General features: G+C 40.2%; 1 protein-coding gene across 2 annotated transcripts in view; it reads left to right on the forward strand.

The window, feature by feature from the left end:
• The first annotated feature begins 728 nt into the window (after positions 1 to 728).
• The window catches only part of PIK3C2A (phosphatidylinositol-4-phosphate 3-kinase catalytic subunit type 2 alpha), a 50,743-nt gene continuing 28,049 nt past the window's right edge, over positions 729 to 23,422 (forward strand). The window contains exons 1-4 of one of the 2 annotated variants that reach the window (XM_071427862.1): positions 729 to 885; positions 12,264 to 13,438; positions 18,917 to 19,023; positions 20,646 to 20,803. In XM_071427862.1, the coding sequence (XP_071283963.1) occupies positions 12,329 to 13,438; positions 18,917 to 19,023; positions 20,646 to 20,803 (1,375 nt within the window). In that variant the 5' untranslated portion in view covers positions 729 to 885; positions 12,264 to 12,328. The remainder of the gene's footprint in view (positions 886 to 12,263; positions 13,439 to 18,916; positions 19,024 to 20,645; positions 20,804 to 23,422) is intronic. The other variant, XM_071427864.1, reaches the window with a different exon arrangement.

A 23,422-nucleotide genomic window follows, 5' to 3' on the forward strand; every position in this document is an offset into this window, starting at 1 on the left:
AATAGGCATAAACTGAATACTTATTTTAAGTAATCCCTGAGGGGATGGAATATAAAGTTATTCCCTCCGGAATTCTTTTACATCTACATTAAAAATAATAATGCTACGTTTAAATGTCCACGACAGCTTTTAATGCGATCTTATGAAAGGCCCATTGTCTAAACTTTGTATGAAATCCCACATGCAATACTTTGGGGCATACCCAAAGCATTTCGTTCTTTTGAAGCTATTGTGAAGGTCAAACCAAAATATTTGCTCTTTCTGAAACGTTTTGGTATGTCAGGAAGGTTAGAGCTGACAACAGGAATCTGCCCTTGCCGGCCAAGTAGTTTCTGAAGTTAGTTAAGCAAAATTCCGCGTTGTTCCAAACCACCGGGGTCGTCCGCCGGCAAGCGCTGGAGGTTCATCCCCTCAGCCCAGCCCCCGGTGCTGGGGGCTCCCCGGCTTCCCCAGCGTCACCGCTCGGCCCCGGCCCCGGCCCTTCCCCCGCTGCCGGCGGCTGAGGAAGTCCATTGTGTCCGCGGCGCGGCTCCAGCCCCCCCGACGGACGTTTCTGGTGCGTTGGGCAAGTTCCCAGTCATGCCGAGCATTCTTGGGAAGATCGGGCGATAAGGGGAGGAAATGACGGAGAGTCACCCCAGCGCCACCCGGCCCCACGACCGCCCCGGCGGGACGGGCTCCCTGCACGGGCCGGGGCGCGGCGGCGGCGGCGGTGCGGGCTCAGGTGAGGCGGCCCCGGGGCCGGGCCCGGCGCGGCGCCCGCCCCGCCCCGCTCCGCCCCGCGCGGCCGGGCGGAAGTGAGCGCAGCGCGGCGGAGCGGGGGGAGCTGCCCGCAGCCTGGAGCGCTCCCGCCGGGAGCAGCAGGGACGAGGGGAAATGGCCGAGGTAGGCGCGGGGAGCCCCGGGGGTCGGGGCGGGCTGCGGGCCCCGCGCCGTCCCGGCCCCGCCCTGCCGGGGGCCGCTCGCTCCGCTCCCCGCCGTGCCCCGCTTCGCCCGCCCCTGCCGGGGGTCGCCGCGACCCTCGGCCTCCGGGCGCTGCCGCCGCCGGCGCGGCCCTGGCGCGGCCCCGGTGCTGCCCGCATTGCCCGGCGGCACCTGCGAGCGGCGGGCCCGGACCCGGGGCGGCGCTGTCCGCACGGCCCGTCCCGTCCCGTCCCGCGGCTCTGCGGGCTCCCCGAGCCGGGCGGCGGCGGCGCCGCCTGCGGGAAGCGCTTCCAGCCGGGAACTGCGCGTCTGGAGCGCTGGAGCGGCGCCGCTCGGGGCGCGGAGCCGTCCGGAGCCGCTGCCCGCGCTCCGCAGGTGCCGGAGGTGCTGTGTGGACCCGGGGGTGAAGTCTCCGGGGTGGCGGGGAGCTGTCACCGGCACGGGGCGGGGAGCTCGGGAGGTGCCCGGCGTAGGGGGCACCTTGGCGGTCGCTGCAGACACCCAGCAGGTTTAGGTTTCCTTTTTCTTCATCACCTTGTTGCCTTTGGACGGGGTTGGCTCGCCCCGGGTTGGTGCGTGTCTGTGGTTCCAGAAAAGTTGGATGTTTACAAAGCTCATCCCTAAACAGCTTTGCTGTTTCCTCCGGGAGCTTTGCGGATATTTCTAGTGATACATGGAAGTTTGTGAGTACCTTGCTGTTCTTGGCTCACTCTAGTTTATTATTCTGTATCAACACAATAAAAAAGGTATTCCTGCACCTTTGTTAGCACAAGTAACCTCCCACTTCAGCTATGCTGTTGTTGGGGGAAGGACTTGGTAGCAAGATGCAGTCAAAAGAAAAGCATTTGGAAGAAAAGGAGATTCTGGTGGTCTTTCTACTCATTGTATTACTTACTACAAGCCTGAAACTAGAGCATAGCACAGTTAAACTGATTTGGGCTAGAGGAAAGATGCAGAGGTTTCAGCTGATAACATTGCATGTTTAATGCGGATCTCTTCCCAAAGGGAACTGAAAATGTAAGAAAAAATATCTGATGTTTGTACAAGATGTTGTGCAATACTTGCTTTGAATATAAGCTGTATTCAGGAGTAGTAGTGATGGATGATTTATGAAGAATCCAAAGGGGAAGCAGAAATGGGACAGGGGAAATGAAATCAGACAAAAGTATTTTTTTTTCTATGGCTTTGTTGGCTTTGAAGGCAGTTGTGTGCTTCATTCTCCCAACACTGAGAGTGGGCCTGTAAAAAACTTTATGTATCTGGGAAAGAGAGAAGTTGCTTAATTGGCCTCACTTGGCACATTTGTGGGAGGGGGAGAAAGGGATTGTAATTCCCACCAAGTTCTGTTTGGTTTTTGGGGTTGTGTTTGTTCTTTTGTAAAAGCAAGTTGGAGCAAAACTGGTAAGAATAAGAGGACAGTGAAAGAAAGCTGCTTAGAAGATAAAGGCAGAGGGAGAAAACACAGGCAGAAATGACAAACACTGGAAGTTAAATGACCTTTTGGGGAGAGGATCACAAACCAGACAAGCAATAGGTTATTTAGAGTCTCATCTTCTTAAATGGTGTGCTGTATTGAATATTATTTTACATCTATTAGAGATGCTTGTTTATGAAAAATACAAAGGAGATCTCAGGAAATATTTAATATTTTGATTGATTTAATAAAATAGATTTGTCTTAATTACAGTGCATTAGTAACCCTGATTTATGTACTTGAGGTTCCTCTTTCCTGTGGGTTATTGCTGCCATCTCTGAGAACTCAAAGGTTCATGAGGACATATAATCATTGTATAGAAATTGATGATTTTTATCTGATTGTATAGAAAAAGTGATTTTTATCTGATTTGAGTCACTCTCTGTGTACTAACAAAGAAAATTGAATGCCTTAAATGGAAAATGAAGCATTTCAAAATGTCAAGTAAAAAAAAATTACTGATTCTGTGTTCCTTTGTTTCTTGCTTCTCAAACTAAATTGAAACTGGTGATATTACTTACTCAGTGTTGCTGTTGTATTTGCTGCCTAGCTGGAGACACTTGGATTAAAGTGTTGTTTAAGGAATAAAAATGCTGAGGTGATGTTTTGGAAGGCTTTTTTTTGTTGTTGTCTTAGGCTTTGATGTGGGACCAAAACCAGACGGTGTGGGGTTATTTAGAAAAATGAATGCTAGATTTGAATTTTATTAGAGCAGGATTGCATGTTGTTTGTCTTTTAAACTCTTGAACAATCTTAAGGCTGCCTTATGGGAGCTTCAAAAGTTGCAGTGAAGTAGCACTGGTGGGTAGGCCAGGTTAAGTCCAATACTGACATGACTCAAATTCATAAAATACAACATCAACCCTAAAGACATTCAGGTGAAGATCTTCCTTTTTTGTTTTTGTTTTAGAAGTATTGCCTTTTAGTGTCTGCAGTCAGTACAGAAATTATTTGGTGTTTATTTGTTTTCAGGATAATATAACAAGTTTAAAAACTTAACAAATGTAAGTTGTTTGCTTTAAAGATGTGTAATTGTGTAAACATATCATTCTATTTTAAGTAAAACATGTGGATGTGTAATTAATTACCAGAACCAGGGTTCAGTCTTTATCATCAATAAAATTAGTCATCTAATATAGCATCATCCAGCACCTTTGTAGGTGAGGAGGTTGGTGTGATGTAACTTTGTGAGAAGAATGGTGAAGTTGTTTGCAGACTGGACAGGGAAGGGAAGGAGGAAATGTTTCCAAGTGTGCCAGTAATGATAAACCTCACTTAAGCTATAAAAATTTTAGAACGAAATGCTTTCGTCAATGCTCACATAAAAAAAAGTTTTGAGAAGCATTACTTCAGTCTGTAACTTTGTAGAAATGCAGCCTGAATGTGTTTCCTTAGATTAAGCTGTCCAAGTGATGGTCACTTCAGAGGGAAGAAATGGAAGTAGGAGGGAGAAGGTATGACTGCATGTTTCATTAACTTGTAATTTGAAGTTACAAACAAAACATCATTTACAAAAACCCAGCCACAACTTGCAGTGTGTAGTGTGTGAGGAGCTTGTGCAGTTTGTGCTAAGGGACTGTCACTGGTTCAGATCTGGAGGCTGTTTAGAGCATGGTGGCCCAGAGGAAATACTTGAGGTTGTAGGCTTCAGTGTTGTAGTTGATGTTTGTAAGGGACTGATGAAGAGCAGGTCATCAATAACTGATCTGATCTTTGCTTAGGTTGTAGTCACAGCAGAGGAGCAGAGCGTGCTCACAGTGCTGTTATAAGGTGGGAGCTGGAAGTTTACCTGAGTTCAGCATCCACCTGAACAAATTCCTGATGAAAAAGTTCATCAGGTGTCTTCATCTTAGAGAAGTTACCTCAGGATTCAGGAAGTACTTGAGTACCAAATTAGTGGAGACTAGAAGGGTATTTTGAGGAAGTGTTTGTGTTGGTTTAGCTTTTTCCTATTTGCATTTCCAAAGCCACCTTTAGAGACAAGATAAGGATGAGATGAACCTTTGGTCTGAGTGTAGCCACCCTGTTCAGTTCTCTACTTGTGTACTGTAAAAAAACCAAACCCAAACAACCCAGTAATTGTTGAATCAATACATGTGATAAGCATTTAGTATTTTCTAATGGATAAAGCCCAGAGGTACACATGAATGGTGCATTTCTTCTATCAATTAGTAATCAGCAATTCTGCTCAATCTCCTGTGAATATGAGGTGTGTGACTAAGAAGCATCTGCTGGTTCTATCTGAAACTGTGCAAGTTTCCTGCCTGAGGGGAAACTCAGCTGCTGAAGCAAGTGGTGGAAATAATTTGGCTACTGCAGCAGAATTGCATTAAGTTAGACTGGTAGGGTGATACTAATACAGTGATAGAGAGTTAAGTGTGGGCACAGCTGAGGTGTCACTGTTTCCTCCCCATGGATGTTTTTGATGATGTTTTGTTGAAGGTGTGTGTTGTGCACTGCTGCACAGTGAGTAAAATAGGATCTCAGTGGAGGAGGGTTGTTTACATCTCCCTGTGCTAACAGCCTCTGTACCTTGCATTGTGAGCCTCCTGCATTTTGCTGTGTTTTCAATGTTTTGTGACATTAGGAGGATGTCTGCAGGGCTTAGTTCAGGCACATCATTTAGGAAAAATTGAGATTTTAACATTGTCCTCTCTCTATGCTGCAAAATATTATAGAACTATATGGAAGGTGTTTGGGGATCTCTGCTGTGGTAATTAAAGCAGACAGCACAGATGTTTCTTTCCTCTTTCTCTGTTCTACCTACACTAGACACTTTCGGTGGTTTTGATAAAATTGGATATGTAGTTTGAAATGTTGTCTATCTTCTGTTTAGTACCACTGGGATCAGGATTAATGCAAGTACTAGTTTATCTACATACTCCAGGTAATTTGTTATGCTCTACTGGGGTCAGACCCCACACTGCATGAATAACTAAGGTCCTTTCCAGCCTTAATTGTTCCATGAAAGTGATATTCCAGAATAAAATTACTTTGCAAGTCAGGAATTACTGCACCAATTATTCAGCTGGGGAATCAAAATATTTGGGACAATGACCTCGCTTAAAGAATAGGAAAAAGCCTTCCCTTAAGCCAGCAGCTAATGTTGATTCTGTGTGAAAGTTTGTATTGCCCGAGTGTTTTCAAGTAGCCTTTGAAAAGCAGGATTGGTGGGGGGATTGTGTACGTCACCCTGACGTGGAGAGCAGCACCACTTAGGAGGTGTCTGTAGAGCAAGGGAGCCAGTACAAAGGTTTTAAAAGCAAACTTTTGAAACAGGAGGAGTGGAATTGAAAGCATTATTCTGAAGGAGAAACATTGCAACAGAACTAGAATTCCTAGCCTTTGTCAAACAATGAGGGTAATAAGCTTGGCTGTAAGGCATGGAAAAAACTATCTTGGCCCAGTGCATCAGAATGAAACAGCCTGGGATGCCATCAGTTTCATTCTTGCTCTTTTCTGGTACCTGCATCCAGAAAATACTGGGCAGGAACAGAACAGGAGGATGCTGTTAGAGAGCTGAGGACAGGATAGGGAGGAAGACAGGGATGCAAAGTTTGGTGAGTAGTTCTACAGCTGATGGAACCCATGCCAAGCTTGCCCTTGATTTGTGTCTTCTGCTGATTGGCTTTAAGGACTTCTTGCCATGATTCAATCATTTGTAAAGTTTATCCTGGTGATAAATCTGCAGTGTCCAGTTATATGAGCTCATGCTACAGTTTCCTTCTAGCTGTGACACCCAGTGTTCTTGGCAGGGCCAGGGTTTTTGTTTTTATGAAACTTACATGGAATTCAATTATCTTTATGAGCCCCATCTCTTAACAGACTAAATGGAGTCCTGGTTAGGTTCAGAATTTGAGAGGAGGAGTATAATAGCAGAAATGTGCTGAGTAAGCTTGCAAACCTGCTGTACCAAATCTGCATGTACCCACATCTACGGAGGGATGGGCTTGCAGTGGCCAGTGGTGCAGACCATTGCAGGGAAGAATGTGGCCATGGGAAACACATGATCTGTGGGGATCTGTAGCTGCCCTCCCTGAGATCTGCCTGGAACACCATGACACATGCATCCATGCTTTGTCTCTCTTGAAACATTGATCAAAACCTGAAGATTCAAATTTAACAGCAGCTACAGAGTGTGCCACATCTACTAATGATCCTCTGCACAGTGTCTTGGGTGAAAATTGATTTCAGTAGTTCATACATTTTTATAAGCAGTGAAACAGCTGAGGTTGGATTTTTCAAGGGATTTGTTGCTGATGTTGAAAGACCTTAAAGGCTGAGACTTCCTGTTCTAGTGCTAGAACTAGGGCTATTCTTGCCTAGCCCTTGAGATCAAAGGTTTTGTGATGAAATTGTACTTTTTAGGCGTATATGAAAATTTCAAAATCAGAGTGAAGAGATGCAGTTCCTGCTTAGGTATTTATGATCTGAATTATTTGAGCAAAACAAATGAAATGAGTGTTGGCTCAGGGTTTGTGCCTAATTAAAAATTGCAGCTGTATTTGAGCTAGTGAAATTGTCTTTGAAGGTTCTGTAGATATGAGCTGAAACAAAATGGATTCAATTTTCTGGTTAACTTTGTTAATCTCATTTGTAAGGAGGCACTTGCTAATTGTAATAAAATGACTGGGTTAGAGAAGCTACTAAATTTTTAGTGGAAAGATAGTGTTTAAGCTATACAGTTCTATCACACTGACCTTTCAGAACTGTTTGCTATTGAGAAAACTCTCAGTTTAAACCTAACATTATTTTAAGAGAATAACAGCTTTACTTCAAGAAGTCATGACATGAGTATGTGCTTAGTTTTTTTTCTCAGTTTGTAGCAATCTGAATCCATCTGGCAGAGAGGGCTTCTGAACATCAAAGTTCCTGTGACTTTTTTGTTTCTTTTTTTGCTAAGGAGTTTTCCTGCTGTGGCAAATGTCTGGCCATGAATTCCTTTGCAGATGATTAATATTTTCCACAGTATTTTACTGCTGTCATATTTTGCTAAGTTTTCCCTGATTTCCCATAAAACTGCTACTGTCTCTGGTATGCAGGCAAGATTTGTTAATTCCTAAGTTAGCTATGATGCAATGTGAGGCAAATGCTTCAAGTATTTTTATTTTTGGTTTCTTTAATGGCAAAATAACCTCAAAGTTACTTTGAAAATTGCACTTGTTTTGAGGAAGCGCTGACTACTGTATGCCAGAGCCTTACTTTATAAGGAATGCAGGAAATGGCCTGACTTGTTATCATTGCTTCTGTATTTAGTGCTTGGACTCCAGGGAATTCATGTGCACTGATTTCTGATAACTATAAAGTACTTCTTGTGAAGAAATTAGCAAATAATACGTTCTGTGCTTGCGTAGAACAAATTATAAATAGGCTATTACAAGCCTTGGGTGCTTTTGGGAAGAAAGCTGTGCAACTCATCTGGAATAGAGAAGAGTGGTGACATGTACATGAGCAGATGGTGAGATTACCTCTGCTTAAGGTAAAACGATTTATGTCTGCTGAAGTCATCCCTTCCTCATAAAGATAGGAAACTAATTTTGATTTTGGGAGTCTTTGTCCTGGTAGAGTTGTAATGTCCTCTATTGGTTCCCTGAAGCTTCTTACCAGAAAACTATAAATTCCTTATTGGAAAGAAATTTCTTCCTGCTTCCATTTTATGTATTTGCTAGGCTAATGCATATCTATTTTTTTTTTTTAATATTTAAGCCTGTCTAAGTGAAAATCTGGTTTAAAATTCATTTCCATTCCATGTAGAGGCTTTGATCTGAAGGAGATGGTCAGGCATCTTGCAGTTTCTTGGTTCTTGAGTATTAATAAGTTTTCTTGCTGGTTTTTTTTGGTTTTGTTTTTTAAGAGTATTTTACTCATCTGAAAGAATGAGTGATGTGCAATACTCAAAATTATATAACAATGCATAGGTACTTGAGTGATCAGATTAACTTTAGGCTCTAAACACATTTATGTATAATTGTTACCAAGGAAGTGTTGCTCTTGCAGAAACCCTGCTAGTCTGGGTCTGCAGACTCCTGTCAGATCACAGCTGGTTGAGAAGGAAAATACTGCTCCAAATTAGTGAAATCTGACTGCAAGGGACATTACCCTTGGTCAGGGCTGTAAATAAATGGTGTGGTTGAGGTTTTAGACCCACTTTTAAAGGAAGCAGGTGATGTTCTGCTAGAGCACTGGAAATGTGGTGACTTCACCCAAATATGAATGTGTCTTTTTAATTTCAAAATTAGGGGACAAGTAAGTGGTTAGGGGATTGTTTTATCACTTCTGAATTTCTGTTATAATCTCTTCAATTGCTTCTGGCTTTCCTTTAAAAATAAATGAAATGTTTCTCACGTTCTTAGAGTGCTTGGCAAGAGGAGGGCTCTTGAAGGTGAACAGATTGACAGCTGAAAACTGATTATTACTGTTACTTAAAATAGTGTGCAGCAGTTCAGATGAGAGCAGTCTTAGCTCTGTAAAGCCAGACCTGTAAAGACCCAGATCACTTCTGGGTCTTCAGTGACCTCCAGTTGTTGCAAACTTCTGGTGAGTTCCTATAGCTTGCTCAGTAATGGTTCAGGATTCCAGGATTTGAATTGAAACTTATTTTCTGAGTGTTTGAGGAGTTCCCTGCTGATAGATGATCCTGATGGAATTTGCCCTTCTCTTTGTAAATGTTGGAGGAGTTTAAATTCTGCTCACTCTCTGCCTTTGAACTTAAATGGCTGCAAAGTGAGAGGTTCAAAGTGAAGCTAAACTTACATGAAAAAGTTAACTAATACTGCATGGTTAGCATTTAAAAGGAGGTCTGTCAGTATTTTAATCATGCTTATGCCTAGGGAGCTTTTCTTCTGATGTGTTATATGAATTTACTGCTTAGAGCTGGCATGCAGGATAAAGTTTTGCCAAAAGATTGCAATTTTATGAGATATTTTGTATCAGTTTGTTTTATGTCAAACTTTGAAAAAAACCCTTCAGTCTACTTATGAAATTTGACAGAAATTTATACACTGACTTTAGGAGTTTCTCAAGGACAGGACTTAGATACAGCAATCCCATTATGTGTATGTATGCTGTTGAGGCTGTCTTACAAAGAATAAGGCTGGAATTCAATTTTTCAGATAAACACTAACAATAACCTTCTATCTTGAGTGCTGGAAGTCACTGGATTTGTCAGTGCAAGTGTGCTGTCAGAAACTGACTGAAATACAGCAGTGCAATGTGAAATAGTGAGATAAACAAGCAATTACTGCATGGCTGGGATTCTCCTGATGTTGTGGATGAAGGTGCTGTGGTAGCTGTGCCCCATGTTTCTGAGAGCTGAGGAATGTGTGTTTATCTGCAGTTGTGACTTCGTGGAACAAGTGACCCTCCTTGTGAGCAGGAGACTGCTTGCTGGTATGGAGATCAAGGCCATTGATTTCAGCAGACAAATAAGGCTTTTTTTTTTTTTCTTTTAAGAGCTGACTGTTATATAAATACTTTAAAGATCGTATAATTTTTTTTTCAGCTGCTAAAGAAAAAATCAAGCAGCACCTGAATGGATTGATAATCTTGTAAATTGTAGCCCAAGCAGTTCTGAATAGTCTTGGAAAGTATGATTCTATTTTATTCTTTTGAATAAAGTTCAGGAAAAAGCCCAGCTGCTCTTTAGAATCCTTAGGAACCAGCAAGACTGAAAACTGCAAACTGCACTTACCTCAGGCTGCTGCTCCTTGGAATACTTGAGAGGACTTTGTAAGTCAGGGTGTTCCTGCATCTAAAAATCTGACATAGCAGTTTAAACCAGCTGTAAGTTAATGAAGAGATTAAAGCAGCTTAGCTTTCTAGACAGTCTGAGAAGGTGGTGTCAAGTATATGAGACTTCTCATTAGGGTATTATCTGTGGCTGTAGGCTTAGACCATCTACAAAATACTCAGTACACCTTCAGGAGAAGTTTTAGTATGATTGTTCTGCTAACAGGAGTGTAGTAAATAATTGAAGGCCACAATTGTGCCATTAATGGGACCAGAGGCCTGCATTGTCTATAAAGGAACCCAGCAAAATAGTTTTGGGATTTTAAAATTTATTTTCTGATTGTGTTTTATGCTGAGCTCTCGAGAGAGGCATCAGACAGGACAAGACTTCTTCCTAATGGCAATATTTATGGCTTTAATGGGTGTCAAATTCTGCAGCTTCATATACTGTACAGAAGAGGCTCTGGTGTCAATTTTTTTCTGTAGACTTTGTCTGTGCTGAATATTTATATCATTATCCTGTGGCTTGAATCATACTTGTTACTTCCAAAGCTCCTCCTTAAGACTTTATGCCCCAGGACTTGAGTTGTGTGGTTTTCAGGGTTTTATAATTCTGTCTGTCACTGTTTCAGTCTTTCTGAAGACATCCTCTTTTGTGTAAATCTTGTAACTGTAACATCATTTCTGATTTAATTTTTCTTTGTGAAGGGTTTCACTTGGATTTGTCTTCAGACTGAGCTGAAATGTATAGAACCTCTTATAAAGATATCTGTCCTTCACACTATAAGCCATTGAAATGAAGTAGATAAACTAAAGCTTGGCCAGACTTAAAGAATTTAAAGAATCTGTTATAAATCTGCTAAGAATCTTGCTGTCTGTGTGGGGAGTCCAGAGATATACAGTCACTTTGTTTGAGGCTGGTTTGATTCAAGGAGGGGAAAAAAACCCTATCTAAAATCCAAACCCTTCTAATGGGTGTGAATTGAAAGAGAACATAAAGAATTTTGAGTTATCTGCCTTATTTGCTGCAGAGAATTCTTAATTTGTAGATTGTTGCATGATTTAAACCCAGAATGATTTCCATCTATAAGGCTCATCCAGTTCAGTGAAACTGTGTTTTAATGAGGATTGCTGCTTATGTAACCTTCCTTGCAGAAACTCATTATTCCTGATTTTTATCTTGCTGCTCGGTGTGCATACTGGCTGTTGCTGGAAGACATCTTATCCATCTTATCTCCTCAGCTCAGACCCTGCTGTGTGCAAAAAGCTGCAGAATAAAGTAGAAGTAATGCTGAAAAATAATGCAGTTCTTGTGGTAATCTCTTGCAAGATTGTTTTATTAAAGAGTCTGCATAGAGATTGTGGTGAATATGGGAAGCTGTATCATAGTCCTAAACACAAGACTGGAATTGGAGAAATGTAAAATACCATTTTCTTGGTGGTGGCCTTAAGCAAAAGTGACCTTTTGGAGTTTCTTTCCTTACCTAGTAGTGAATGACACTTCCTGTAAAGGACTGTTAAAGAGATTAGTCAATGAGCAGCTGTACTTAAATAGCTTCTTTTGCTTGTCCAAGAAATACCATTTCATAAGCATTATTTTTAAGAGGGTAAAGTACATTTTCCAAAGGAAGAGAGGTCCTTCAGTGTCATTATGACTGTTCCAATCATGGTACAGCAGTTTGAAAGGTCTGGTTTGTAATCTAGTGAAGTAAGGTGGAAGTCCTCTTGATAATGTGCTTTATCAATGCTTTATTTGTATAGTCTTTAGAATGACTTCTGCTCCCAAGGTTGCACCTGTGTAATTGCTCAAGTCTGAAAACCGCTACGTACCTGAGGGTGCCTCTTGTGTGTCTTGGGTCTAGTGGGGCAAAAAGCAACCAAGTGCTTACTAGCACCAGTGGGCAGAGTAAGAAAAATTAATGGGTCTTGCATAATTCAGTGACCATGAATTTATTTGTGTGTCTTCTTTTTAAGTTTGACACTCCCTCCCCTCAAATAAACACAAATTGGCCTCTTCAGAGTTTTACATGCTGGGTTTCTGAAGGACATGTGCAACTCAGTCAGCTGGTGGTGTGTGACAGTAGTTGTCCACACATGATTTGTTGCATGTGTTTCTAATGTTTCTTTTCCTTTTCAGGTCTGCTGAATCCGCTCTGAAGCCAAGGGTGGACAGCCAGTGCAAGGGAAGTGTTGCTGCTTTACATGGACATCTGCTCCTGCGGCATGGCCCAGATATCCAGCAGCAATGGATTCAAACAGCGCTCCTCACCTTCTCTGTCAGCCCCAAGGGCAAAAGATGTGGACAAAGAGGAGGCACTGCAGATGGAAGCTGAGGCATTAGCCAAGATGCAGAAAGAAAGAGGTGTAGCTGGTAATAAACAAACCTTTCACTCTTTGAGCAGCCCCAGACAAAAAGCACAGACTCATAACAAGCAGGACCATGATCTCATGGTGTTTCCAGAGGCTGATGCCAAGAGCATGGAAGATAAACTAAGTACCATTGACATAGAGAAGCTTACTCATGCTGAACTAGAGAAACTGCTGCTGGATGACAATTTTGAATCTAGTAAAGTACCTACGTTACCAGCAAGTCCTATTTTGAGCCCATCTGTGTCTTCACAATTTTATCTTGGGCCCACGGGTCAGAGGAGACAGTGGACACCTGGAATACCAGCACCTGTGACATGCACTTTACCTCCTATTTACACCTCAGCTTCTTACACAAAACAGACTGGTGTATTTCAGAATGGATTCCATCCAAGTATGTCATCCTATCCCCCTAGAGAGCCTATTTATCTTGGTCTTCCTAGACAGTCACAATACATTTCCTACCCTGTGGCAGCTACCACACCTTTCCATCCACATGGAGGCCTACCTTTCTACCCTCCAGTGCTCACACCAGAAATGGCAAAAGTATTTGACAAAATTGCAAGCACTTCAGAGTTCCTGAGGAACGGGAAGTCGAGCACAGACCTAGAAATGACTTCCATAAAGTCTGCAGTGTCCAACCTGCCGGCCTCAGAGAGCTGTGGGGATGTCAGTAAATTCGACTGGCTGGATTTGGATCCTCTGAGTAAACCAAAAGTGGACACTGTGGAGACTCTAAACAAGGCAGAGGGTGATGGAGAGAGGCCTTCAGGTATGACTGCTGAAGATCCATGGGATGCTGTTCTGTTGGAAGAAAAGCTGTTACTAAATTGTCACCTGGAAAGAAAGGTTAATGGGAAATCTTCTGGAGCCACAGTCACAAGGAGTCAGTCCTTAAACATGAGAACAACTCAGCTTGCAAAGTTACAGGGCCAAACATCACAGGTATGTCAATCAGTATCTTGAAATTGCAGTGTAACAGTAAAGATTAATGTCAGTATTTAAAGGCATTTTAAGGTCTGTTATTTATTTGATGTGTATTACTTGGCTTGAGCAGGGACCAAATAATGTGATGTTATGGCATATGTATTAGTGCTATTCAGAAAATTGATCAGTACTACTGAATTATCTCCCAAAATACCTTGGCCCTTGTGTAATCCTTCCACATTTACTGGGGAAATTGCTGGTTTTCAACTCAACACTCCAGTAAGTAATAGAAATAATACTCAGCACAATAAAGTGCCTAAATCATATTGATAAATATTTCAATTTTATGAGCAATTCAATGATGCTGTGAAATAAAAAGGTGGTGAGCTAAGCACTGAAAGTTTTATCTTGCCTTTTACAAGACCAGGGTAGAAAGCCTTCCTTCTGTGTAGAAATGCTAGACAGAACTTTTGCTTTTGTGCTGGGTGGTGGAGTAGCTGTTGCATCAGAAACTCTGTACTGCTCTAGAAGAAGGCAAACCATCTTTGTGTGATGTGACTTTTATCAGGCAGGGCAAAAAGATGCTTGAGAGATTCTTCTCTAGGATCACTTTAATGAAACATTCAAAACCAAACTCTCCACAGGGGCTTTAGTTGTGGCACTCCTATCTTTGAACATGGAGCACATGCAGTTGGTGTCAAAAGCAAACTGTGCAGCAGGTGATCAATACTGTCACAGTCTCACCTGCTTAATTGCACCTCATTAGGGCATCCTACTTTTTCCCAGGTCCAGGAAGAGAACTGTAGGTTATTTAAATTTTTCTAAATTTTTATTTTTTTCTGTGATAATTGCACCGCAAAAAACCACCCACATTGTGTTTTAAAATATTAGTCAGCTCACTAGAAAGTGGATATGAATACATCTGGGTATTGGGGTTTTTTTGGAGGACTGAAAGAGAAGTGGAGAAGTTTTCAGTGGAAAAGCCAGTGCCCTGGCAAGTGTGATAATGGCCAAAAAAATTGTATTTGGAGGAACTGGTTAGAGAATGGGAATTAAACTGTTTGCTTTGGAGACTTTGGTTTACAGATGTTTTAAATCTTAGGTGTTGTTTTTCTAGGTGTTTTTAATAGGCTAGGGACATGCTGTAAAAAACCAACTGTTATCACTCAAGGATATTTTCCAAATAATTCCTTATATCTTCCCTCCCCGCCCCCAGACTGGAGGAGGTTTTTTTTCTCAGAAATAGGAATATTTACTAGACTGTGGCCTAAAAGGCTATCTAAATTTCCATTGAAGTGAAATTTTTGGCCCCTCATTCGAAGGATTTCCTGTTTTTTCTGGGTTAGGTGTCAGCATTCTGGCAAAACTTCAGTAGAAGGCCAGTGGAGAAGGAATAAAAGCCACCCTGAAACCCAAAAATGTATTTATCTCTGGTTTTGTGCCATCTGTACAGCTCTTGGGTCTGACTTAATATTTTCCCCCCCACTTGCTGTTGAGCTGTGATACTTTAGCTCTGTTATTTAGTAGTATTTGGAGAGGCATGTAAATTTGGGCTCTATAGCAGTTTGTTTCTCAGTTTGCTGTGTCACCTGGTGATGTGTTTGTCAGTTTGTCTGTGCTGGTTGGTTGGCTGTAATTAACTCCTGGCTAATAACTGGGCTACACTGGAGCAGTGCTTCTCAGGTGGTGTCTGTAGGAAGTAATGTTTGACTCTTGCTGAATGCAATCTGGCTTTATACATTCCAGGTTTTTTCCAGAATGTGGGATTTCAAAGGGTCTTTCCAGTTGATAAGGTCCAGTCTCCTGCTATTTGCATGTCATGTACTGACTCCTGGTTCTTAAATGAAGTTCAAGCTCTGCCTTCACATGTGCTCTTTTCTTCCTGCCACTTTTGATTTAAAGGCTGTTCCAGCTCCTCCTCATCAGTCATCTGATTTTCAGCAGAACACATTTGTAACTAGCTCTTAGCAAATGTTCTTCTTTCAGGATGGAACAGCAGGTACTTAAGATGAAAGAATCATTTTGATGTTTACCTCAACATGTTACAAGAGATGGTGACTTTCTGTCAGCTTTCACTGCAGGCTCTGTGTGAGAGCTTCTCTTTGCTTTTTTATTTTTTTGAAGATGACTTATGAGAATTTTAGCTCTCTGTCTGAGAGCACAGGGTACCACGTGCCTTATACATCAGCAATAAACCCTCATGACAGGCAGGGCCATCCTGCTTGCTGCTCTTTTATTGCATTTGCTTTATTTTTACATCAATTCTGTAGGCAATTTATTTTTGTTAAGTCACCATCTTTTTCAAACAAGTTCTTAATTTGTAGCAGACTTCTGCAGTGAATGCCCAATTGAAGGTTTGAGATTTACTTTCCACTTGTGCCCCTCCAGACACTCCAGTTCTAGCCTGTGTTATGAAGGTAGGTGATGATACAGGATTGTGAGTTACCAGAGTTGTTTCTGCTGAGTTATTAAAGAAGAAAATAAATAGATTTAAAGATGAATCTCTCAATTAGAGATCCTTGAAATATAACCTGGATAGTCTCTCTTTTGCCTATCCTGTGCTTCTACTTTATTTTCTAGTTTAAATAATTTTCCACTCCATATAATAGAAAGCTGAGTTATGTAGCCTCTATTTTTTGGCAGTTTTCTTGTATTTTACCCAATTTACCCCAGGTTTTTATGTTCTTCAAAGTATACTTTTAAGTCTTACATCTCAATGAGTCAGGATCATTCCCCCCAAACCCTTCCTGAAAAACTCAGTCTTGCTGCCCCTTTAGAAAAAAATATTAGTACTTTGATTCTATCAAAACTTATGACTATCTATCTGTTTAATGCCTGAATCAATATATTGCTTTGTTTTGTATCTATTTGTATCTATTCTTATTATTGCCTAGTTTGTGTATATTCATATTTGTGTATATTCATATTTGAAGTAACTACATTTAGTAAGTAATACATTTAGTATTCCCATTTAGATACTTCACTGTTTGTCACTCATTTCTGAAAGCAGAGACATGAAGCATCATTTTGTCCTCTTTTATGTGTTGTTTTCCCTTGCTTTCCACAGAGCTGCCAAGTCTTGTGACTTTGTATACTCATGGAATTTTATTTAACTTGACTTTTGTTAGTTTATTGGTGTTTGGGTTTGTTTGTCATTGTTCAGATTAATTGTATTTACAGATCACTTCTATTTTTGCAGCCTGTGCTGACATGAACGATTTATCTCATTTGGCCTGAAGTCCTTTCTTTCAAGTTATTTCCTGTTTGACTGATAGCTTTTGCACTTCCTAGATTGACCCAAGTGGAAGTTAAAGAAATTAAAATTCTACTTGTTGCTCAAAACCCATCTGAGTCAAGTGGGTTTAAATAGAATTCTTAGTTTGCCAGAGCTTGTTGTCCTGAAATTATTTTCCCAGAAGTGATGAAAAATTAATGTTGAAGTTCAGCTGAAAATAAGGTGTTTGATGTTCTTAGTTTTCCACCAGGAGGTCTTTTCCATCATTACATATTTGTAATAACATGAGGTTTCTCTCCTCAGCCAAGTGTGACCCTGAGGTGAACCATGGATAACCAAATCTGGTTTTTTCTTTGCTCATTAGATTAGAATTTATTATTTGGCTAAGCTTGCATGTGTTGACATGCCTTGTTAGTTCTCCAAACTTTGAATTTAACAGTAGAATAACCTGCAAATTTTTCTGTAAGGAGTTCAAAAGTGTCACACAGTGGCATAAAGGGATGTTTCATCACTGGTGTGACTTTATTTTAGTAGACCCCTTGTTTAATGCTTTTATTCTATTTGTAGTATTCCTTAAAGAGTTTTTAAATAGAATTTAACATTTGTAGAGGCAGCTTCTTGATTTGCAGTGGCTGAGTTTGGTGTTGAGTGCCAGCCAGCAGGTGATTAACCTTCATCAGAGAGAGGTGTTTGCCTTTCCCTGGCTGTGGTCCCTGCCTCTTTCCTTGTGATTTCTGGTGGTGATGGTGTGCAAGTGCTTAGAGAGGGTGTTTACTAGATACAATTGCACAGGTTAGCAGGTCTTGTGAGGTTGCCCAGTATTTTTATGTGATAGAACTTGTCTGAGATGTTACAATAGAATAACCTGTTTAAATTTAAGGTATTATGCATGCTCCTGCAGCTCATTTCAGTTTTATGGCTTTGCAGCTTCCTGTTCTAATTGTCTCCTGTGGTATGGCTAATCCCCAGTTACACAGAATTTGCCCTTTTGACCGATCAGTGTTCATGCAACCAATATTTTAGCTGAAATAATTAGGTTTAAGTGCAATTCAGGTGGCAATTATAGGTTGTATCTCTTCCAAGTCTATGCTGTACTGCTTAAAGAAGTTAATTTGAAGGGGAAAAGTGCTTAAAGGAAAAGACCTGACATTATATGGCTTTCTCAGATTTGACCCTTTTTCTGAGAGTCTAATTTAACTATATTGTCTGATACACTCTAATGAAATTAGCTGACTACTTGGGCTAATAATAAATAACCCACATACTAGTTAAGTAGTTAATCACTACTTCAAATATGAATAAATTGTGGTGATTTTTAGAAAAACTGTAGTGTAGTCTGCTTTGTTCCTGGCCTTGTGGTTGGATCAAAGGTTTCTACAAGCATTGTAAAATCTTTGGGTGAAAGATGTAACTGGTCATGTAACTTATTCCAGGGAGGATCTGGCAGGAGCTTCACAAATCGTTCAGGCTGTTAGGGGTGGCTGTTATACTATGGACAACTGAGTTCCACAGGTTATTCCAACTTTTCTCTGCTTTTTGCTCACTCCAGCTTTTGTATGGATGTGTTGTGAATTGGGTCAGAAAACAGATATGGATTTAAAACCCGCTGCAGTTCTGTGTTGTTTTGGTTTTTTAAATTTATTAGATTTTGCTGTTTGAAACTGCGGCTCTCTTTTAGCAGTTGCTTTTTGGATTGGATATTTTAAAGATTGTGGTTTACAGTTTTGGGAGGTGATGGGGGAGCATTTGGCATAAGAATTAAAACAGTGCTAAGTTGATTCCATGGGGTTAGTTGTAAGTTTCATGTTTTGAATACTATTTCCTTCCAGTGTTCAACTTGTATTTTCCTGCTTTGTGGGAAGAGATAATCGTGGGCACCAGTGATATGTAGTGGTTCTTTCTGGAAGTGCACTGAATTTGAATTGCAGAACTGGAGGAAAAATATGTTTTTCTTCCATCTGTGGTTCAGCTGAATTTAGCCAAATCCAAATGCAAGAGGTCACTACTGAGAGCTCAGGAACTGCTTGCAACTTAATATTAACTGATAATGATGCTGGCAAATAAATGACCTGCTGTCAAGGAGTCACTGCTCCAGTGAATCTATACTTTTCAAGGTAGTAGTGATACATGGTTTTCTCCATGTAGAAATAGACATAAAACTAATAGTAAACCTCAGGCTCATGAAAATCTGTCATCTGCATGTGGCTTTGCTGGCTTTAGGAATATGTTGGCAGCTATTTAAATCCTGTATTATCTTTGAGTTGCAGAAAGACAATGGGACCACTGGCACGCTGACAGAAAACGTGCTTCTCCAAGCAATTGAAGGGCAGAATCAAGAACTGTCAGCTTTTTCTGAAGCAGTTACAAAGTAAGAAATGGCTGAATATGAATTAACTTTCAGAAGAGGAAAAAAAAGCTAAATGATTCATTTGCAGTTAGCTTGACAGGAACAGTCCTATTTTTTTTTCTCGATGGGACAGATTTCAGTATGTATCCTTTTTCCTTTTCTTATCTCAGTTTTTCCTGGTTTTGTCCTGGTTTGTTTATTTTTTTTTTCAAGAATGCAACAGAATTGTTAAGATCTTCAGTACTAAGATGATTATATTATCATGTCCTCTTTCTTATTTTGGTCCTGTGACTTTCACTTTTCCTTGTTTTTATCCTTTTTATCCTCAAAGTATTTTTCTTTGTCTCGTTGGTTTTTTATTACAATTTCTGTTGAAAGAGTTTGAAGTTTTTTTTTTTCTTATTAGCTGAGACACCTCACAATGTCCTATCATTCCATGGATTTCCAACCTTTAAATGCTTTTATTTTTGTTGCTTCCACAAGTGGAATTCTGTAGCATAAGGCCTTTAAACTTGTCTTTGCTTTGATCCCTAAACGTGAAGTGAAGTTTCTTACGGATTGTGTGGGATTTTTTTCTTACTGCCACAGTTTAATGAGATTAGGTTTTTTGTGTTTTTCTTACTACAAACTACTCTTGCCTTTTTTACTTTCGAGGTCAAGATTCAATAAATAATTGAAGGAAATAGAGATCTTTGAATCTCAATGATAGCATCTATTTTTTTTTAAAGCAGGAATGTTTCTGAAATGAAAAGGAAACTCCACAAAAACAATGAAAATTCATATATATGGGAAACTTACTGATGATGATTAGGACAAAGTGTTGCAACAAGCCTATCCTATGTGAGCTTTCTGGTTAAATCTAATTGTTACCCTTTCTTTCAAGACCCAGTGTTTAAAATACTGATGGACTTTCAACTGGACAGCTCTTGCTGGAGGATCTTGCTGTTGTCCAGAATCAAGATGATGAAATAAATTATCCTTATAGAGTAGTTCTGTTCTTAATCTCCCATGATATTACTTTAATATTGGCAGAAATTTAAGGTTAAATTATTTTATCCAGGTTAAATAGCAGAAGTTTAAAAGCAGCTTTCAAAGTATGGCTCATTCATTGTAGGTAAACATTCTGTACTGCTTGTGTCCTAAATAAAAGCCTTTACCTCAATTAAGGCCTCTTCCTCAACTTCCATAGCTTGGAATAGCTACCTTCTGCAGGGTATCTAAGTTCAGATTAGAATTCTAAAAGTTGAAATGTGTGAAGAGGCTTGTTGGGTTTTTTTTGGTTTTTTTTAAACTAACTTTTATAAAATACCGTGGGTTACCTTTTTAAGAACTGTTGTAGAGCTTAATTTCTGCAGAAGTTCGATCTGTCCTGTAAGAATTGACCTCTTAAATATTTTAAGCTATGTGGAAAACCTGCCTAATTATACACTTAAGATTTTTTTCCTGTCTAACTACTAGTTGTATGATTATTGTGGGCAATGTCCTGTTGAGAGTAGAATAATTAAATGGTGCTTTGCACATGCAATTTAGGTAGAGAGCCAGAGGTAGTCTTTACTGTTCTGCCTTGTGGTTATTACCATGTTATTTTGCTTTACTCTTGGACTTCTCCATTGCAATGTTTCTTAAACCTTCTCTTCTTCCAGATTGAGGACCAAGTTTCCTTATACTGATCAGCAAACAAACCCAGGTTTTGTGCTGAGTCCAATCATGCTGCAAAGAAATATAAGTGGGGAGAGTGCCAGTATCAAGGTTTCAATAGAAATTGAAGAATTCCAGCAACCAGTAACTTTCACATGTGATGGTATGTTCCTGCTTCTTGAGTTGAGTTTGCTTGTGAAAGACTGAAAACTCAGCCCAGGACAATGCCTTTCAGTTTTTGTAATTGTAATTTTGTAATTTTGTTTTGCCCCTGGGTCTCGGGGGCAGGAGTTGTTGGTGGGAAATGTGGAAAAGGAAACTGAGGAAAGGCCTAGTTCTGGGTCAGTGCCTCCATCAGAAAATATTTAGAAGTTAACAAACTGAAATATTGACTGTAAAAAAGGAAAGTCCAGCAAACCTCCTCTGTCCATAGCTGGATAGAATAAAACAGTTTTTCAAGACTTTTTACTTCATAGTTATTGAGGGGATAATGACACCAGGACTGAGATTTTTAACGTTTAATTTTTCATTTCAACACTCTAACATATTTTAAAACAAATTTTTGTGGGCTGTCTAAAAATTCAGGCAAACTGCTGCTGGAGAATAGGAATAAACACTAAAACTATATATTACTTGCCTTCAATACATGCTTATGAGCACAAACACTAAAATAATACTGTTGCATGTGCCACAATTGCATGTGCCACAACTGGCTGTCCCAGTTTTGTGGGTAACCAGGAATATTGGTTTGGGGTGGACCTTTGAGGTTTGCCTGGTTGTACTACATAAATTCATATTCTCTGTGCAGTCTTGACTGCACAGTGGCTTTATCTGTAACTGCATGCTGTCAACTTCTGGCAGTTCTGGCTGATAAAATAACTGGTAATAAACTTTTTTGCCTTTATTCTTCTGTCACTTGTGAGGGTTATCATTTGGATCTCAACTTCTCACAGTGTAGATGATTCAGAGCTGGTTGTTTTCAAAAGACCTGGAGTTTTTCTGTTACTCACATGAACTTGCTGCTCTATTGGAGAAACAAGCTCTCAGTGTTTTTAATCTATATTAATTTGCTGGACCTTACATTTATTCTGTGGTGACTTAATCATCTTTTGTTAAGAAATGAGGTGGATTGTAAATATAGCCTAGGAAGGGTTTCTGCACTTAATCCTTAAGACTACACTTTGCTAATATTACAGGCATAATCCTTTCCTACAGAAGGTTTTGGTAGGGCTAAAATGGCCTAAAATGTTAGGGCTTCAGCCCTTTATTTCTAGTGGTTTTTGTGACTGGCTTGGAATGTATTTTGTGCTCTAACCCAACATACTTTCTTCTTTGCACTTTCTACTTCCATTTTGCTGAAACTAATCCCAGTTCAACTACTTGTCTTCTATAGCTGGTGAAGGGTGATTATGTGACTAGTAATGAGGGTATTTAAAGTTATTCTCTTATCTTCAGTTCCTTCTCTTCTTGGTCAGGAATGGCATCCTGATGCTAGAGCTGCTTGACTTCAGTGTGGCTTTCAGTCTTCCTCAGAAGGAGCTGCAGCCTCTCAGTGCTCTGACATCTATTTGTAGAAAGGGCTCAGGAGGGAAATGGATGAACTTTAGAGCTTATTTGGATTCATTTTGCATTCATTTATTAGACTTTGCATGGAAGTTTGCTCTGTCTGAGCAAACATCGTGTGTCAGCAAGAAATTAATGTCTTTGAATAAGATGTAGGGCAGGGAAAAGGTGGTAACATCTTTGCAGGCTTTTCAGGGCTGGCAGACCTTTGGCAGTGCAGCCTGTGCCTACAGCACAGAAACTATCCCTGCATGAACTATCCCTGCATCTTTTTTCTTTATGAACTCCCAGATATATTCTCTGCTAAAGGTAGTTACAGCCATTTCATCCAATAATAAGTGAAACAGTCTTAATGACTTCAAGTGTTTCTGAATTTATACTTCCCATCATCGCTTATTCTTGAATTTCACACAGGCATTCTTAATATGTGCTTGTATACATCTGTGCTTGTAATAATTAATCATTTGTTAATGAGATGAAGCACATGTGTTATCTTAATGGAAAATATTGTGGCATTACCTCTCTGTATCTACTATAGTAGTAATATTTCTATCTTAAAAAAAAAAAAAATTGAGAAAATCAGGAAGGTCCCTGGAGTGGGGAAAAATCCCTGCTCTGAAGGTACTGATGAAATCTAAAATTGCTTTTATACAACAGGTTTTTTACAGAATTTCGAGGCACTTTGATATTATTTGAATGAGATAATCAGAAACTAGGTAGGGAGGGCTAGAGAGCATTTTGTATTTAAGCATTTGTTTCATTCAAACTTATCTGTATTTTTAGTTGGTGACAGCTGGTGGCTGTGGGGGAATGGATTTAGGGTTTGACTGGGATTTGCTCTGTAGATACTGGAGGGAAAAGAGACTATTTTCCAAAAAGCATTTAGCTCCTGATACAGAAGTACTGGTAGCTAAGAGTTGCATTTTGCAAAGGCTTGGTGATGCTTACTGAGATCTGCTCTGTACTAAGCAGGAACTTTCCTGGACAAGTGGAAAAGAAAAAGGGGAAAAGGACTTTCAGTAGGATTTGCCTCAGCTGCAGCTGATATTCAGTTCCTCAAAAGCCAAACAGAGGAGTTCAATCTCCAAGTCTTCAGATAGTGTTTTTTAAACTGAAAGTGCTTCTGGGATCACTTACCTATTTGAAGTCCTTGCTAAATAGGGCAAATTTATAATAAAATTTTTAAAAGAAATAAAAAGTCTATCCCCAGTCCTGCAGA

This window comes from Agelaius tricolor, unplaced genomic scaffold, assembly GCF_023055355.1.
Source record: "Agelaius tricolor isolate 1412-34295 unplaced genomic scaffold, bAgeTri1.0.p SCAF_5, whole genome shotgun sequence".
Lineage (NCBI taxonomy): Eukaryota > Metazoa > Chordata > Aves > Passeriformes > Icteridae > Agelaius > Agelaius tricolor.